Source organism: Capricornis sumatraensis, chromosome 2 (genome assembly GCF_032405125.1).
Source record: "Capricornis sumatraensis isolate serow.1 chromosome 2, serow.2, whole genome shotgun sequence".
In the NCBI taxonomy this organism is placed as follows: Eukaryota; Metazoa; Chordata; class Mammalia; order Artiodactyla; family Bovidae; genus Capricornis; species Capricornis sumatraensis.
This window is the reverse complement of record NC_091070.1, coordinates 64,376,565-64,396,829: the sequence shown is the minus strand read 5'-3', so window position 1 is coordinate 64,396,829 and position 20,265 is coordinate 64,376,565. Positions and strand designations below refer to the sequence as shown.

The following is a 20,265-nucleotide window of genomic DNA, read 5'->3' as shown; positions in this document are numbered from 1 at the left end:
TTTAGATGTCTATGTGGCCACCACGGCAGTGCAGTTCCATGACTGGAGATGGCCTTGGGAAAGAGCCAAAACAGAAAAAAACAAAACAAAAACACATGCAACAGGAATTCCCTGTACACTCTCCAGCTTCTGAGGAGCTTTTTCTCAAGTTCTCTGGCTAGAAAGATGGCATCTCGTCTGGGTTTTTTACTGTTCATGTCTACTGCATAGTTCTGTGTCTCAGGCTATGCCGGGGTCAAAACTGGGAAATAAAAGGGGAACAAAAACCCCCAGGAAACTCACTGCTTATACTAAACAGTCCTCAGATTTGTACTTCCTCCCCTTGGCCTAAGGAAATCTCTATTTTCTAATATTTAATGAATCTGTATTTGCAAACCGTATTTTAGAGCAAAAAGTACTTTAAAAAATAAAGATTCTGACACTTAAATCTCACGCAGCTAAATATAAAATAATTTTAAGCAAACCTTTAGCATGTTTCATATTATAACCTGTTATTCTGGCCAGAACAGTCTGTATCCATCGTTCCAGGGTCAAAAGTTGAGCAAGAGGTTCTGTATTCTCACTGAAAATTGATATTTGAAAGTTATTAAAGCCATTGGCACAGGTCAAACTGAAAAGCTGAATTTGTAGGGTCTTTCTGTGGATAAATAATTGTATGAAAAAGTAAAACTCCTCCAGATTAGCTTCCTAGGTCATAGAAACACATGTGTCTAAAAATGCAGTTTTGGGAGGGAGAAGAAATTTTAAAGTACAAAGAATAAGATAACACCCTTATACCCATTTCCTGGAAGCAACAGATAAATGTCAGTAAGTGAAATCACCCTTTCAGCTGCTCAAGTCAAAAACTAGGTGTCATCACTGATATATATGATTCCCTCAAACCCCACATTCTAATCTATCAGCTAGCCTTAGGTTTTACTTGCTAAATATATCCCAAATTGATCACTTCTTTCTATCTCCTTCATGATTACCCTAATCCAAGTTACGTTATTCCTCACCTGGACTGCTTCAGTAGGCTGCTCTTCCTGCTTCCACGATGGTGTTTCTTTATTATCTATGTATTCATCAAACAACAGCCAGGACGATTTTAAAAATGTAAATCATATCATATCACTTCCCTATCCAAAACATTCCAATGGTTTTCCATTACACATAAAACACAGTTCTAATTTCCAATCTTGGCTCATAAGACCTTTTAGGATCTGGTTCTTTGCTTGCTGCATCCCAAGCATACTGCCTTCTTACTGTGCCTTGAACTTGCTGCCTTCTTGCTATGTCTCCATCATGCTGATATGTTCCTACTTCAGGGTCTTTGCTCTCAGTGTTGCCTGTGCTTAGAATTCTCTTCTTTCAGAGAACAGAACTGGTGTCTCTCTCAGAGAACAGAACCGGTGACATAGAACAAGTGTTACTATCTCAGAGAGGAGCTCCCTGCTGACTTGGTCTATAAAGAACCTCATGCACTGGTCTGTCCTCTGGCTCTTTATGATTCTAGTTTAGTCTTTCACACTATTTCTCAGTACTCAATACTCCATATTTATATGTTTATCGTTGGTCTCTCTTCTCTGTAATACAAATTCCATTGCACAGGAGCTTGATCCAAACTAACAACAAAGGCAGACCAGAAATGGAGTTATTAAAAAGAACTATAAAGTAGAAATTTGTTTACTTAAAGGATAGTTTTAAGTGAAGTCAAAATATACAATGAACTATGCCAAAATTCTTATCTCTGGGCACAAATTTGACCTAAGAGTTTTTTCAGTTTTCAGAAATGAAAGTATACTCTGATTTGTTATAATCAACTTTCTTTAAAAATGCTAGCTTATTATTAGCTTTGATGAAGTTTTTTATATGCCCTTAACTTCAGTATCTTGGTGGTGGTTTAGTTGCTAAGTCATGTCCAACTCTTGCGATCCCATGGACTATAGCCTGCCAGGCTCCTCTGTCCATGGGAGTCAGGTTATACTCACAAGGACTTTCAAACAAAAGAGGCAAATATATTCCTACTATACAGGTAAGTTCAAATGCCTAATAAAAATGTTATGTATAATTATTTTTTTTTCAGATCCTAAGTAACAAAATTGTTACTACAGATTTAAATTGTTACTACAAGTGTCCCAGGGCTTGAAGAGACTTACCTGTAAGGATCAGTCTAACTTTAGAAAGGACTGCCCTGAGACATCCTATTCTTAAAGATATCAAGGAAAGAAAGTGCTGAATATTCTTTAGAGAATAATTTACATATTAATAATTCTTACTTGGGAAACCACTGTGTAAAATAGGCTTGCACAGGCTAACAAGAAGTTGTGACTTTATTTTACTATGATTTATTTTTGTTTATGGTTGCGGTTATTGCTGCTGTTTAGTCACTAAGTCATGTCCAACTCCCCATGGACTGTAGCCCATCAGACTCCTTTGTCCATGGGACTCTGTAGGCAAGAATACTGGAGTGGGTTGCCATTTCCTTCTCCAGGAGATGTTTCTGACCCAGGGATTGGACCCAGGTCTCCTGCATTGACAGGTGAGTTCTTTACCACTAGCCAACCTGTGTGTAGTTAGGTGAGGCTTTAGAGTCAGGTCTAGGTTCAAATCTTTGGTCTGTCTTGGGACAAGTAAAAACCACTCACAGTCTCCAATTCCTCATTTTTAAATGGGAATAACAATACCTACTTCATTAGACTATATTAAGAATAAAAAATACATATAGCATAGAATGCTTACAACATGTTAGTCAACAAATAAAAGATAAATCTTTCTGATGACACCTTCTTCCTAAAAGATGACATTCTATGTCCTAGTATACTAAGTAGAAGACAATTCAAAATTATGTTTTCTAATGACATGGAATAGTAAAGACAGAGCAACTACTTACTGGCCCTGACTTCCAATCCCACCACCTTTTGTTGGGGAAACCACGTTAAGTGTTTTATCAATAAAATAATTTTCTTGAGAAAAACTAATATCTATCACTACAAATTCACTGAGTTAAAAAAAACTAATAGCAACAATAATAAATATTAATAGTACTGTTATAATCATGTAGAATCATGAGAATATTGAAATAAACAATTAAGTGTTCTACCTGTCATAAAAAACTAATAGATATTTGCTGTTAAATTCCATTCACAGATGGTCAGAATACGAAAGTTTAAAAACTTGTTCTGAAAACTAAAAAACTATTCATAGATGAACATATTGTTTTCATTTACATTTATAGTTAACATTTTGTCCATATCTCTAAAACTACAGCATTTGGGTCTTTAGAAAATAGAATAAAAAAAATAATACAAAGATCTGAAGAGTAACCAAACCCCAAATAGCAACTCTAATGCTGGCAAAGTACTCTAAGAAAGGAATAGATATTCTTTGCAACTTTTTTCCTTCTGTGACAGCTAAGATAGAGAAGCAAAGTTCTATTGCTTTAATGGCTCTTAGAAGAAAGATGCAAGTAAATAAACATTCCAGTTCTTTTAGAAATCAAAAATTGGGGCTTTTATCATATATTTAAAGTTGAATCCAAGTAATAAAATTGATTTAGTATATTACTTTAAATTGCAAAGAAAAAAGAAAGAAAAACTCATAATCTAATCAAAACAGTTACAATGAAAAAGATTAAAGACAATTTAAAAGAAAATTAACCAAAACATTAATTTAAATATACCTGCTTATCTTTTGATGTTGCAAAGGAATAATGGGGATCACAGTATTGCACAGAGACTTGCATAGAGGGCAAAGATACTCTCCACTCTCCAAGTCGAAAAGATCAACATGTATGCGCTGCTGAGAGCTCAGCTGTACAGCTTCAAAATACCTGCAAAATTCCAAGACACAGGTCCATTTGAAACTACACATGTATCTTTGCTCTAATCCAAGTGAAAAAATGTGGAATTTTTGCCCAAATAAACATCTTTAGAATCTACATGCAAAAATACAAATTACAGAAGAAATAGCATGCCCATTCTTTTGGGAGTAAACTGGAGGACACATCAGGGCAGAAACAAATTTAAAATAGTTTTACTGAATTATATTGATAAACCTGTCTCTTGCCTCAACAGCATGGAGATATACAATACAGACACTATGTCCCTCTGTTTCCAATCACCAAGCGAAGTAGTAAGTGCAATTATAGGAAAATTATGTATTTTTTCTGATGCCAAAAAGGTAAACCTGATATAAAATATTTCCCAAGAAAAATATTTCTGCATTTTTATCTCTTCCAGGCATATAACTAGAATTTCATGTCCTATTCTATCTCAGAGATATTTTTCACTGTATGTTTTGAGGGGAATCATATTTTTATAAAGATAACTACTTTTTATCCAAATAATGGTAAAGAAACACTAATTCCTTTGGGAAAGAAAGTACAGTGAAAAAATTTAAGTTGATAATTTTATACACCAATTTCAAAGGGTGATACTATGAGTATCATGCAAACAAAATTAATAATTAAAACTGCTTCAATTATTCAAAGAAGAAGAAAAGAAGACATGAGAAAACATGCCTTTTTGTGGCCTTTAGAGAACTTCAATATTCCTAGCTTCTTTCAAGAAAATGTCAGAAGGACAACTTACTTCTGCCAGCACACTGCATGCATTACGTGACCACAGCTCCCTGTGTAAGTTCCATATGCCAAGTCTGCATCCATGAAAAGTGGGTCCATGGTTTCTGATACAAAAAGACAAAATATAAGGTATATATTCATCTGTTCCACAATGATAAAAAGAAACCAAACAAAAAAGAGGTTATCACTTCTAACATTCTAATCATAAACTTTCTTAAGAATGTTCGAGAATATCAGGGTAGTAGGATACATATTCATAATAGTTAAGTAAAAAGAGGAAAACATAAAGTTAGACTTCAGGTATGATTAGTGTGGATTAATGACAACTACTATTCATAATGTACATTTTTATCTTAATAATTAAGTTTCAAGTTGCATTATTTTGGTTTCATTAGGTTTCAAGTTGCATTATCTTGGTTGTTGAAGTGATACTCTATGATTCAAGTACAATTTCTTCATCTGTAAAAGAAGCAAATATTGATACCTAGATCACAGTGCTGTTGTGAGGAGTAAGTGAGTGAATACACAGAAAGCACTTAATCAGTCAGTATTAATCAGTGGCACACAGTGAGTATTCATTAAATGTTAGCCTTTTTTCACAACTGTGGTATAAATATGGTAATACAGTAAAATGTTTGCTTCCTTGTATTTTCCAATGGCTTCATAATAATAAAAGATCCTTTTAATTTAAAGAAAACATTAGCCTTTTTTATCATTTGTATTATTTCAAAGGTATTTAAAAATTAAAGCAGATAACTCCTAATGTGATGTAAGAGTTATTTAATACAGCACATTACCTAATTAGTACTCCAGCCAAAAAAATGTTTAACAAGATCCTAATCACCTGGCAACAATCAGACAAATCCTCAATGTAAAACACTGTACAGGACAACTAACTAGTTTGGATTCTTCAAAAAACTTATTATCACCAAAAAAAAAAGGAAAGGCAAGTGACTTCTAGATTAAAACAGACATAACAAAAGCAACATATGAAACATGTCTGAATCCTAAATGAAAAAAAAAGTCTAGCTATACATACAAAAGACTTTCTGAGGACAGTTGGGGGAAATTTGAATATGGATTTTATATTAAAAGATATTCCCAAATTATTAATTTTCTTAAATGTTATACCCAGTATGGTAGACAAAAAATATTAGATAGATTAGTTTTAGAAAATGCATGTGGAAACATTTAGGGATGAAATGCCATGAATTCCTACTTTCAATGGTTCAGCAAAACCAAATGGAGATGGAAGGATTAGATAGACAGACAGAATGAGCAATGTGGCCCTATGCTAACCAAAAATTTAAAAAATAGACAAAGGAGCCAACTTGGTATGTAAAAACTTAAGAATTTTACAAATGGGTAAATTGTGATCTGACCAAATAAGGCTAAATACAACCTCACTCCCAAACTTCTTTCAGATAGTAATTTTTCTAATTACACAGGAAAGAAAAGAAATGGTCAAAAAGACATTTTAATAAATACATACCCCCTGAGAGTTCTATGGGTTTTCCCCTGTGCTGGGTTAAGGCGGTGGATTTCTGGACACAGGCCGATAACACCATGGCATTATTTTCTATTTTCACCTCTTGTTCTTCTTGGCAGAGGATGCATGTCAGCACCTCCTTTTCAGTAATTGATGGACCCCGTTTAGGACCCAAAGCAATTCTAGAGTAGTCATTGACTGCTGGGGTGCTACCAAGAGAAACGACCAGAAATGAGGACACATGTTTTGGTCACCTGTCTTTATATTCTGGTAGATTTCAAGTAACTGTAGGGCAAGAACTTTAAGAACAAAAATAATAAAATAAAAATTATACTTAGAAATATTAGCTTAAAATCCACCCCCTCCCCCATTTTTCTGACTTTCATCAGTTAATTTGCTTACTAGAAAATACATTCTGTGTTGCAAAGTGCAAAAAAAAAAAAAAAAATGCAGATCACACTGTAGAACATATATTATACTTAACTGATATTAGAAAAGCAATGCATGCTTATTAAGAAATTTTGGAAAGTCTAGAAAAGTATAAAGAAGAAAACAAAAAGCACTATACTCTCACAACCTAGAAATAACCACTTGTATATTTCCTTCCAGTCTGCTTTCCAGTTACAATATTTTTTACATAATTAAGATCACATTATATAGAGTCTGTGTCCTGCTTTATTTACTTATATCTTAGTTGTTTTTTCGTATCATAAAAATTGCTTCAGAAACATTATTTTTAAATGGCTGTACAGCACCCTCACTCTATGTGCCATAACAGTTTTATCCTTTCCCACTTATTAGGCATTTAAGTTTCTATTCTACTTTGGTAGCTATTAAAATTAAAAACATACACCTTAATGATTTAGCAATTCATAAGATGCACTCAGTGTGTACAATAATAATAATAAAAGTAAGAGCAAATATTTACAAAGCACGAATTATAATATGAGGCATTGTTTCAAATACTTTAAAAGTTATGCTACTTCATTGAATCCTTCCAACAATTCTATACGGTAGGTACTATTATCATCTCTGTTTTTCAGATGAAGAAACTGAAGCCTAGAGATGGCATGAGACTTACTTAATGATTCATCTAGGAAGTAACTGGGCTAGGATTTAACCTAGATGATCTGATTTCACAGGCCATGCTGCATAATACTGCCTATCTATCTGCACAAGAAGCTCCCTGAAATATTATGTATCATCGAACAAACTGGAAATAAATGAAATGGTCATCATCAATGTAAGTGAAATTACATAATACAGAATACTATGCAGTTTTTAAAAAGTGGGTCTCATCTAGGTGTGGTCCTACATTCTAGGAGGCATCCAGCAACCTTTTGGTTACTGAAGGCCTAGGGGACACTACTAGACTTTAAAGGATGAAGGGCCAGAGATGCTAAACGTCCTGCAATTTATCATGAAAAGAACTGCTGCCCAAATGCCACTGAGCTCGTTTTATATGTGAGAACATACATATACAGATTTCCAAGACATAATATTAAATGAAAATGGGAAACTGAAGAATGATATGTACATAATGCCATTTATGCAAATAAAACAAAAGGCTGAATGACACATTCCATGGCTACATATATTTGTATGTAACAGCACAGTGAAAATTCTTATAAGATAACCAGAGTATCTCTGAAGGAGGGCAGAAAGCAGTGCAGGATTTCATTCAGTACTCAAGAAAATATATTTGTTATCCTGGGATGGGAAAAGCCTGCTTAAACAAGATATAAACAGTTAAAACTCTAAAAAACCAACAAATCTCTCTTTATTAACACTGAATATTTGCTATAGCTAAAATTTCATAATTAATTTTAAATAAACAGGGAAAAATATGGGAAACATGGAACAAATTTTAATATCTATAATTTTAAAGGACTTCTAGAAATCAGTAAGACAAAAGTAAAGTACCCAAAATAGATGGGCAAAGGATACTTGGAAGACAAAATGTAACAGGCTAGTGAATAATCATAAGAAAAGATGCTCAACCTAGTACTAACTAATCAGGGAATTTCAGAATAGCACAAATTTATAATCTTGATTATATCAAATATTTTCAAGTGCTGATAATTTTAAGTATTGGTGAGAATGAAAGAAATAGGAACTCCTCATACACTGCTGGGAGTAGACAACTGGTGAAACTACTTTGGAGGGCAATATGGTAGTATCTATTAAAATTTTAAATACTTATAACCCAGTCCTTTCATTTAATAGATTCCACCCTAGAGAAGAACTTGTAGAATTGCAAAAGGGGACAAATAAAAATGTTCTGACACATTGTAATATGGGAAAATTAGGAAATAAGAGGAAAAACACCTTGTGTCCAAAATCTGATAAATAATGGATATCTATAATATGGAATACTATGCAGCAGTTGTGAAGAATGACGCAGAATTACACTCTAGATCTATTAGTATTGACATAAAAAGATTTAAAAGACAGAGTGAAAAAGCAAGCTGCAGACAAAGTATGATAAAATTTTAAAAAGCCACTAAAACACACAAAACAAGATTCATTATTATTCACATACACGTGTTTACTAATGTGTAGAAAGACACCTAGAACAACAGTTATTTATAACAATGGCTATAGGTGAAGGACCAGGAATGTAGAGGATGGTTAAAGGGAACTTACTGTGTTACTGTGAATTGTTCTCAATGAGAACACATATATTATGTGTACAATCAATCAGGCAATAAAAATATTCTGAAAGCATTAGGGCCACTAATTAATTCTGAGTACATTTCTGCTTAAACCTCTCATTTAAATAAATATACAATAGTCTCTTGTTCATTACTTTATAAATATTATATTGTTAATATGTAATATTGAGGGGGCTGGGGCTTTTACTTGCTTTAAATTTTGTATTAGTTTTCAGTTTTACTACTCTTGTCATCCCAGGATAGTTTACCATCATATATACATATTTTAATCTTTAAAATATTGAGTCAATAATCTTTGTGATACTTTGCCAGGGTGCTCAGCTTCAGGATTACAGATGTATTATGTATAGCATAATGTTCCTACTATTATTGTAAAAGCACAATTTCCTAAAAGTATCCACAACTTACATCATTTTAAAGAGCATTGAAAGTTTGTTTTTAAAAATAAGCATAGAAGGTATTTTCAATATTTTAAATTAGAATGCTTTCAAAGTACCATTATTTTGCCTCCTCCCTTTTCTTACTGTATCTAAGTAACAGCCCACAAAGCACTGCTCTCAGAAAGTTAATTCATTTCCCTAAGAGCACACCATTGTCATATAGTCAGAAAACGAGGTTTACTGATTCTCATTCCAATGTGCTTTCCAGGTGGTGCAATGGTAAAGAATCCCCTGTCAATGCAGAAGATACAAGAGATGTGGGTTCCATTCCTTGCTCGGGAAGATCCACTGGAGGAGGAAATGGCAACCCAGTCCAGTAATTCTTGCCTGGAGAATCCCATGGACAGAGGAGCCTGGCAGGCTACAGTCCATGGGGTTGTAAAGAGTCAGATGCAACTGAGCACACACACATGCACACATATTCCAATGTGCTCTCCATGACTATAACTCTAAGCACTGTCTTCTTTTTTAGAAAAAAAGAAAAATTAACATGGTGAAGAGCTGTTTTTGTTTTTTCCCATTCTATAGTAACAGCAGTCATTTTTATTGGAACTCATAAAAATAAGGTGGAATATATGAACTAAAAAGTGCACCTAAAAAAGCCCTCATATACAAGATAACAGGAGCTGATCTTTGCTGTTTCCATCTTCATATCTTTTTGTGCGTAAAGGTTCCTGACAAACTTTACTGAATACTTTAACTGTGTATCAACATAAAATTACATCCACTAAGAGGTTTCACTGTGCCTTTGCTAGCTTAAAAGTAGTGTAATTGCGCTTACTTTAAAATATATTTTGAAAAGACATTATTTAAAAGTGAATATGTAATTTTTCCTCCAAGAAAAAGTGAATTGCTAATTTTTGGTTCTGCTTTGTTTTACCTCTCTTCTTCCATAATGGAGTCTTCTTTCCCAGACATCTCTGATGTACTGTCATACATGAGTTTGTGAGTTTCAATGAAGTTTTTCTGTAAGGCAGACATCTGAGCCATGATCTTCTGGCGATGCAGCCTAGCAGCTTCAGCTTTTCTTTTTCGTTCTGCTTTTTCTTTATCATGAGTAATCTGAGCATTAAGAGATCACAAAAATTAGGTAAAATCCATTGTTAAAATTTACATATACTGTTCACTTAGGAAAAATTTCCTATAGTAAACCTAGATTCAATCTGATGTCTTAAAATCAACATACAGGCTTCATCACATCCTACAACTAACTGCTCTTTTGTTTACTTCAATAATTTAACTCATTAAAAAAAATATTAACTTAAAAGGCCAAGTACCTTAAATATCTAACAAACTGCCTTTCATATTCAATGCAGGTATATTAAAAAACAAAGTTAAATAGTAATTCTGAATCACCTGTCAACCATTTAACGACTGACATTTAATCAATTTAAAATCAACTTGGTGATGTCTAAGTGTTACTCCTAGATGCACTGCTAAGAATGAGAATTTTAACAACATTACTGAGATATATTGGCATCTTTTTACTTATTTTAACTTAAGACCAGTGTTTTTCTTTTAGAAAAGATAGTTAATAACCACAAGTAAAAATATTTCAACAATTTTAAGACTGGAATCCTCAAAACCTGATTCATTATACTATGGAAAAATTCATAACCTAAATATTGCTGTATTTTATTGAATCTAAGACACACCATAATTCTGTGTTCCACTACAAATGCTGCTGATTAAATAATAAGAAGGCATGGATTGTAAGACATTCCAATTTCTGATATTAAAATACTTCAAAAATTAATAAAATATGGTATTTTTCAACAGAGCTCCACTGAAAAGCAATTTCCTCTGCTTTTCCTATATACCTTTCAATAAATAGGTTCCTTGTAACTAACAGAAGCAGCTCCCTCATGCCAGTGAGGTTCAAAGACAGAGATGAATATTTCCGTCATTATAATATTATTACCTCATCATTCTTAATAGAATCTGATCCTGATGTAGTTGCTACAATTAAACAAGATTTTTCTCTTAATCGCTTCACGGTGTCAAACATCTGTGAAAAACAGATGAAATGTTAAAAAAAAAAAGTTTGGTTAAAGTTTGGTTAAACTGAGCAGAACAGAAAAATTCACTCATCTGATTTTGTCACATTTCCAAATGTCTTTGACTTAAGCTGTTTACGCACACACTCACACACACACATGCAAACACACATACATATAAATACATAATAAGTAGCAATTCAGCTAAGAAGTTTGAAGACAGCAAAAATCAGCAGAATCAGTCTGCAGGATAAGCATACCTCTATTTTCTAGGGCAATTTTTTTTTTTTTTTAATTTCAAATAACATTGCTAGTGCAAAGACATAAAGACAAAGATATAATATGGAAAGTGAAATCTTTTCTTCTTGATGCCAGTCCCTCTCGCCCAAATCAACTAAATTTAAAGATAATTAGCATTTCTTTGCAGGAAAAAAAATTAGAATATATATTTCTTTATATACAGTCTCATAAAAACTGATCCTACTATTATATGTTGTTTCCTACTTTCCATTTTCACTGACTCATCATCTTTAGGGGTGTTTGCAAGTAGCTTATACAGATCTATCTTGCTCTTTTCATGTCTGAGTTTTACGGTTTTATTGACACAACATGCACATGTGTTGTGCACTCGTTGTCTTCACTGCACAGCCTGGCACAGGGATTGGTGACTCGGGTGGGCAGCTGGGCTGTTCTCTCCACAACTGCTTTGCATTTCTTGGAGGAGACAGATTTGTTTGTACAATGAGATTTGGTGTACAATAAGATTTGTTGCATACCAGCGGCACCTCAAGCTCCTCAACATTATGGACCAGGAACTTTCAGAAGCCACTGGGTAGCAAGTGCTTTGTTTTCCTGTTGCTCCCAACATTATCTGGCCCTTGAGTCTTCTGGCATCCCACTGTCAATGCCTCTGGTTTTCTCCAGTTACATTTAATTTTGACATATTGGCCTGACTGGTGCCAGATGAACTTCTTGGTCCTCAGGTCCTCTTTCTGACAATCTTGGGCTTTATGAGAGTGGCCATGAGGCCAAGTAGGAGATGGCTACCTCCACAGTCAGTGCCCAGGAAGAGATATCTCATTCTTTTTATTAATAAATATTAAGATTTCAGAGATAAGACAGCACGTCCTTAAAACTTACAGTATTTATATTTTGAAAGAGCCTCAGTTTCACGTGGGAAAACCTCCCACAAGGAACTTACAACAAAACTTTATATTAACCATTTGAATAAAATAGCCAATGTTTATAAGGTCATACATTTGTGCTTTTCATATAGTTTGACAATGAACTTTGGTATGCAATAGAAAAACTAATAGAAAAAATAGAAAAAATTAATAGAAAAATAAACTTTCAGGGCCAGATCTCTAATTTGTAATACCATTTACATAGGATATAAATACTGGAGTAAATGATAGTTCAGTTCACTTTTAATTGAGGTTATCATTGGCTTATAACACTCTATAAGTTTCATGTGCATAATGTTGCATTTCTACATCTCTGTACACTACAGCATGCTCACATCAAAAGCTTAGTTTCCATCCATTATGATACAGTTTGACTCCCTTTGCCCATGTCACTCTCCCCTTACTCCCTTCCTTCTGGTAATCACTACTCTGTTCTCTGTACATATGTGATTGGTTTTGGTTTGATCTATTCATTTATTTATTTAATTTCATCAAATTTAATATTCCACATATGAATGAAATCTATAAAATAGTTATCTACTTCACTTCTTTTGTTTTTGTTTTATATTTTAAAATGATCATATTGGTAAGTTTAAGAAAAATACTAAATTATCATGAAATCTACTTCAAGAAAAATCTTGGTAATAACATTATCTTAGAGTTACATATCAAATTACATCACACTTATTTAAGAAGTATTTCTGATTAAGTAATCAAAAGGACAGACTGCTTGAATTACAAAGCAGTCAAAGACCTCCAATTGATATAAATGTGGCAAAAACCACTCTATATTCTAATTATCAAAATAATATCTAGCTAATAACATAAAAATATTTTAATAAATACAGTGAGAAGAAACTTCATAACCTTGGTTTCATGTTTCCATTTGGAGGGTTTTCCATTAAAGTAACATTCCTGACCTCTCTACGCCTCATCAACTTCTCCCCAAAGGTACTGCCATCCACTCAACAGTTCAAGCTCCAAATTAAGTCATCTTTGATTTCTCTCATTCCTCCTATCAAATCTATCAGCAAGTTCTATAGCTCCTTCTGTCACATTATACCTGAATCAGTCCAGCTTCTTGCCATCTGCCCCCTAGACTATGTCATGGCTCATTTCTCACCAGGTTTACTGCAGTCATCTTTTAAAGGTGTTCCTGTTTTTATTCCTGTCCCTACAATCCATTTACCCTTGACCTCTAAGATCCTATATGACCTGGCCCCTGGCAACGCCTCTGACTTTGCTGCCTACCTTTCTCTACCTCCCCCATTATGTTCCTAGTCACCGTAGCCTTCTCTTTGGCCACCTCGGGCTTTTGCATTGCTTTCTCCTCAATCTGGAGTACCTTCCCAGATTACTCTAAGACTGGCTCTCTGTCCTTCAGTGCCAAGTTACTACCTAAAGCCAGCCTTTCTGATTACCCGTATAGTTACCCACACTCATCTATTGAATTATCCCAATATTTCTTGCTTATTGTCTGTACCTTAATGTATACTCCATGATAACAAGCACCTTATCTGTCTTTTTCAGAGCCTAGAAATGAGCATGGCACATAGCAGGTTTACTATACATATTTACTGACTAATAAAATAAATTTTAATTTATTAAAAAGACCCCTCCACTAAAACATAGGGAAATTAGTATTACTAACATGAAAAATTACAGGTGACCATGAAGATCAGTAATAAATAATTTTACAATTAGCAAATACTATGATTTAATCTTAGAGGCATGCAGAGGATTCCTAAATATTTAAACCAAGATATGATTCATTTAGTTTTAGGTTTACCTGGAGTATCCACATAATCATGTCCTTCTGGCCTTCTAACTGTGGAATCCCCTTGAGTTTTTCCAAAAGCATTTGTATATTCTGAGCATTCATGGCTGAACTTCCCAATCCTTTTTTAAAACACAAAAATTCTATATCATAAACATGTACTTCATAATTACATATAAATTTTAATTTATAGTTAATGTTATTCAAATTGATGAAGTTTGGACTCAATCCCTTAACTACATTAATTTTTCGATGGAAGAATCTGCAATCACAGGAAGTACCAAATACTAAATTAAATAACTTGAAAAACTGGAATTACTTTAGGTCTCTCTTGTACATTTTCCACTGGGTCTGCAAAGTGAAAACTACCCTTAGTGATCTGTCTCTTGCCTTTCCTCTACTTTGCTCACTGTCTGGTAAAAATACTTACTGAGAACCAAAGCTCCCAAAAATATGGAAGTGAGAGCTGTCATACCCATAAACTGAATAGGTTTAGGCTATATGCAAGAATCTAAAAAAAAAAGTGTTTAAATAGAAAATGAGATGCTTTTCTCTTATTGATTTCATAAATCAAATGTTCCTAGAATGTGCTCTGAAAAAACTGTCTTAATGATGTAGCATTTAATAAAAGTCTAATCTAAACCTATCCTGTTCTTCCAGATTGAAAACGATGCAAAACACATTATCATTCACTCAGACTTCTGCAATCATTTTAAATTCAGAAACATCAAAATGTTCACAGATGGGTACTGTGAATATTATGGTTGATATAGCAGCATATATTTGATAATACTGTGACAAGGAATGAAAGTAAGAAACCTTCAATGTATGCAGCCCCCACAAAAGGGGGATGAGATTGTGCAGTAAAAGGATTGTTGTGAGGATTAAAAAACATTATTTGCACTATTGAAAATTTTAAAGACTAAAGATGCTAGGAAACGATTAAAGCAATTTCAGAGTTTTTTGTCTTAAGGACTAACTAAACTTTATCAGAAACCCTCTTGCACTGTTGGTGGGAATGTAAATTGATAGAGCCACTATGGAGAACAGTGAAAACTAGGAATAAAACTATCATATGATCCAATAACCCCACCACTGGGCATATACCCTGAGAAAACCATAACTGAAAAAGACACATGTATCCTAATGTTCACAGTAGCACTATTTACACTGGGACACGTAAGCAACAGATGTTCATTGACAGATGAATGGATAAGGAAGATGTGGTGCATATATAAAATGGAATATTACTCAGCCATAAAAAAGAACACATCTGAGTCAGTTCTAGTGAGGTGGATGAACCTAGAGCCTATTATATAGAATGAAATAAGTCAGAAAGAGAAAAACAAAGACCATATATTAATATATATATATGGAATCTACAAAAATGGTATTGACGAGTCTATTTTCAGGGAAGGAATGGAGATGCACACAGAGAACAGACTTGTGGCCACAGTGGGGAAAGGAGAGAGTGAGGCAAATGAAGAAAGTAGCACAGACATATGTACACCACCATGTGTAAAATAGATAGCTGGTGAGAAGCTGCCCAACCAGCACTCTGTGATGATCTAGAGCAGTGGGATGGGAGGAGGGGAGAGAAACTAAAGAGGGAGGTGATATATGTATAATTATGGCTAATTTGCATTGCTGTAGGGCAGAAACCAACACAACATTGTAAAGCAATTTTCCTCCAATTAAAAAATAGATTAAAAAAATAAATAAGAGGGAAAAGAACTCCATCAGAATTCAACTTTCTATTACAAATTGGCAATTAGCTGAAACTGCTGAAAATGATACTAAAACATACTTGAGGCCTTATGGTAAAAGTCAAACATCACTTCTTCTTCAGGAGATTTTTGAAGCTGTTGCTTTTCTTCTAGTAAGCCCAATGCTAGAATGTGAAATGCCTGAAAGAGGAAAATAGGACAAGATCTTTAAAATTGTGCTTCTTCAGGTAAGTGTATTTTAAATAGAGGTATAAAAGTAAGCAATCTGATAGGTAAAAAATGTGCAAAGTTTATGAACAAGCAGTTCACAGAGAAAGAAATGATATACACACATATGAAAAATGTTCAACCTTGGGAGTTCCCTGGTGGCCTAGTGGTTAAGATTCTAGGCTTCCAATGCCTTGGCCTGGGTTAAATCCCTGGTCAGGGAAGTTCCTGCAAGCTGCATGGCACAGTAAAAAAAAAAACAAAAAACGTTCAACCTCACTTAAAGAAACGTAAGTGAAACAAACAAGATCATCTATTTTTCACCTATTAAAATGGCAAATTTTAGAGCTTATTATAATATAGGAGTGACAAAAGTGTTAGGAAGCAGGCATTTCTCATCACGCTGATAATGGGAAAGTAAACCAGTATGTTTTTGGAAGCCAATTAGACAGTATCTATCAGTAATGTAAATGTATAGACCCAGAACTAGGAATCAGTGTGATAGATTCACTTACTTAAGTATACAAAGGTATTTATACAACATTCATTTTAGTGTTCTTTATTATGTGTGTGTGTGTGCCCTCATGAGTAGGATTCTGTTGTTTAGTCGCTAAGTCATCTCCAGCTCTTTGGAAACCCCATGGACTGTAGCCTGCCAGGCTCCTCTGTCAATGGAATCTTCTCAGCAAGAATATTAGAGTGGGTTGCCATTTCCTCCTCCAGGGACTAAAGCCACATCTCCTGCACTGGCAGACAGATTCTTTACCACTGAGCCACCTGGGAAGTGTTCTTTGTTATGGTTGGTGGTGGTTTAGTCACTAAATCGTGTCTGACTCTTGTGACCCATGGACTGTAGCCCGCCAAACTCCTCTGTCCATGGGATTCTCCAGGCAAGAACACTAGAGTGGGCTGCCATTTCCTTCTCCAGTTCTTTGTTATACAAAGACCTAAAAACAACCTAAAAGCCTATTAACAGGAGACAGTTAAATGCATCATAGATGTCCATAATGGAATATGCAGCTACTGAGCATGTGTTAGGCCTATATGCACTAATGTGGAATGACTTCCAAAAGACACAAACCTTTCAGATAGGGCGCTAGGAGGCAGACAGAAAAATTTTAATTTTTGATTTCAAATATGTCTCTATGGGTTCAAAGTTTTACTGCATTTATTTACCACTGTTATTGAAAAAATGTGAGACACACATAGAGTATGACATCATTTATAGCCTCTAGATCAGTAACAGTCAAGGAAATTCAGTCAGGCAGGTGCTAAATAAATATCCAATAACAGCTACCAAAGGTGACATTATTAAGTAACTTATCTATAACAGTATGGAGAAAAAAATAGTTGCTTCCATTTAATGAGCTAAGTCTCAAACAAATCTATGAAACAGTACATGTGAAATAAAAAATATAGGAAACTAACTGTGATATGATAATGACATGCTAATTTATTATTAGCAGGAATAGGCCTTTTCCATTTCTCCTCTGCTTTTATTTTTTTTAATGTAAATTATTCCCAAGAGTAAGGATCCTAAAAGCCTGAGACTGTGTCACAAGGAAATCTCCACGACATCTGAGCTGTTCTCAATGGCTTTTAGGTCTCAGGTGCTCTAGCTGTGGTTCTAACTGAAGGTCAGAAAGGTAGACTAGGGATCTTCTCCAGGCCCTCAAGACCTCTATGAAGTAGAGAAAGTATCTGAAAGAGAAAAAATATTTTCAGTATACATACCATCTGGAGCATTCCTTCAGTCCACAAATTAGAATCTGGATCTACTGCCCGCTCAAATATGGTCCTGAGAATGTACATCATGATATCACAATTGAGAAGGTTAACTGCTTTGCTGAAAGCAGGGCAGAATTCAGGAGGTGGTGGTGGTGGTAATGCTAAGGTGGGTAGGAGATCAATGTCAGAAGAGATAAACAGTTACTATTTTATTTGGGTTATCAGACGTTAAATTTCAAATATCAGTATCATATACTACATGCAAAACAGCATAGGATCTTTGTTATCTTTAAAGCACTGAAAACATCAATACTATGGGAAATATGAGTCACTATGTAAGTCACCCAAAATAAACTCCGTTTGTTAAAATTTAAAATTCTATCACCACTGATGTACGCTATGTCTTAATGTGTCAACAAGAAACAAAGGGTTCTTTGCATTCCATTAGTTGCTCACTTAAAAAAAACAACAAAAGCAAAACACTATATGCTTTGCTACTACAAAATCAGAATACAAAGTCAGTCAACTTAGAATCTCACTTTTTACCTTCATCTTTGTTTTCCTGTTTTCTCCTTTTCTTCTGCATATGTTCAGCCTAAATATATTAAAAAAAAAAAAAAAAGGCCTATCTTAAAATATAACACCTGACAAGCATGAAACAAATGGAGTACTCTGAAGGAGGCAGGAAACCTACCAAAATACTTTACATACTGAAATATGTATTCAAATGCTACCTTATTCCAGAAACAAAATCATCGTCCTAGGGAAGGTCACTGCAAAATAGATGGTAATAATCCTCATCATTAATTTAGTTCCCCATTTCTTTCAGTCAACAATATTTATCTAGTGTCTATTATACACAGGGCATTGTACTAAAAACTGGAACTTATTCATTTTATAACAAGAAAGCCAGACATCAAACTTAACTGAATGATCTAACTTAACATCACTCATCACCTTAACTAAGTGATCTAACTTAACATCATCCTTAATAGGACAAACAGACATTATGCGTCTACTGATGAGATACAATATGTCACCTATGTAGTATTCTTGCTCCAAAATGCTTAATTTGAATCTACTCATGGGAATAAAATTAGACATATCCAGAGTGGCTCAGACGGTAAAGCGTCTGTCTACAGTGCGGGAGACCTGGGTTCGATCCCTGGGTCGGGAAGATCTGCTGGAGAAGGAAATGGCAATCCACTCCAGTACTCTTGCCTGGAAAATTCCATGCACAGAGGAGCCTGGTAGGCTACAGTCCACGGGGTCGCAAAGAGTCGGACACGACTGAGCTACTTCACTTCACTTCAGAATATTGGATATTCTAAAAGACTACTAGCCTATACTAGTTGACATTAACAGAAATGTGAATGTTATGAAAAACAAAAAAGGGCAAAAAGAGTATTCCCAATTAAAGGAGATTACAGAAACATGACAGCAAATGAAGTGCATGATCTTTGATTGAATCCTCTTACCCCAACATAATTATAAAGAATATTTCTGGTATAATCAGAAAAATTTGAACAGTGACTACATACTAGATAATATTATTGATTCAGTTTTAATTTATTGGGTAAGATAATGCCCTCTAGTAATGAAAACCAGTATGAAACTACAGAAAAACCAGGGAACTGTCTATGGAGCTGGAAAGCCTTTCGGTTTATTTACTGAAAAGGGTAACTTTTCATACCTTGCTATGCTGTGTTTTGGAGTAATGATAAAAGTACATATTAAAGTCTTTCAGTGATTCATCCTTCAGTTCATAAACTCCATGGCCTGATACACCTGGTTTCCTAAAAAGACAGAAAATACAGAGGTGAACTGCACTGCCCTTGAAGTATAGAGTAACATAAAGTAAGAATCTAAAAATTAATCTTAAAATCAAGAGAAAGAAAACAATCATATCTCATTCAGCTTGCTTAAATTGACTGACAAATTTCATTTCATGAAAATAAACTAACAAATTTAACACTATAAGCTCAAAGTCCTGGTAATAGTTGTGTCTCATAATTATGAAATTTAAACAAATATGAAAAAGTTTGATCTGATCCCATGCCCTACTTAAATTCCTAAGAGTTTGTTTTTAGCCTCTGAAACCTAACATTGCCTATTCAACTAAAGCCTGCATTGTCTAAGGCAAAATCTAAAATAGTAGTTAAGATAACATGTCCTTAGGAAATTGTAAATGCAAATAAAATAGTGACTACTCTATAGAGAACTATAAGGAAAAATACTAAAGCCAAAAGGCGTATACTGCACATTAAACAGCTTTTGCTCTCTATCAAAGTAAGTGAAATATCTTACTGAATATATTAGAGCATAAAAAAGCTATATTCTATTTTTAAAGGTATTTGACACTAGCAATTTATCTATGAATTCATGACAATAACAAGTAGAAATTCACTACTAGTATCAATTATTTTAATTTCAAGAATTAACCTTTTAAAATCTTATTTTCATTTTACATATCTCAAAGA

At 34.2% G+C, this 20,265-nt stretch overlaps 1 protein-coding gene and 1 pseudogene across 1 annotated transcript in view; both read right to left on the bottom strand.

The window, feature by feature from the left end:
* The window catches only part of UBR1 (ubiquitin protein ligase E3 component n-recognin 1), a 154,691-nt gene that overhangs the window by 55,219 nt on the left and 79,207 nt on the right, over window positions 1-20,265 (bottom strand). Inside the window, exons 23-33 of the mRNA XM_068963839.1 lie at window positions 19,479-19,581; window positions 18,332-18,380; window positions 17,792-17,946; window positions 15,931-16,030; window positions 14,136-14,245; window positions 11,087-11,173; window positions 10,046-10,227; window positions 6,054-6,259; window positions 4,572-4,665; window positions 3,662-3,811; window positions 465-562 (exon numbers count right to left, since the gene is read on the bottom strand). Of these exons, the coding sequence (XP_068819940.1) occupies window positions 465-562; window positions 3,662-3,811; window positions 4,572-4,665; window positions 6,054-6,259; window positions 10,046-10,227; window positions 11,087-11,173; window positions 14,136-14,245; window positions 15,931-16,030; window positions 17,792-17,946; window positions 18,332-18,380; window positions 19,479-19,581 (1,334 nt within the window). The remainder of the gene's footprint in view (window positions 1-464; window positions 563-3,661; window positions 3,812-4,571; window positions 4,666-6,053; window positions 6,260-10,045; window positions 10,228-11,086; window positions 11,174-14,135; window positions 14,246-15,930; window positions 16,031-17,791; window positions 17,947-18,331; window positions 18,381-19,478; window positions 19,582-20,265) is intronic.
* On the bottom strand, window positions 11,751-12,186 carry LOC138073469 (large ribosomal subunit protein eL32-like; annotated as a pseudogene).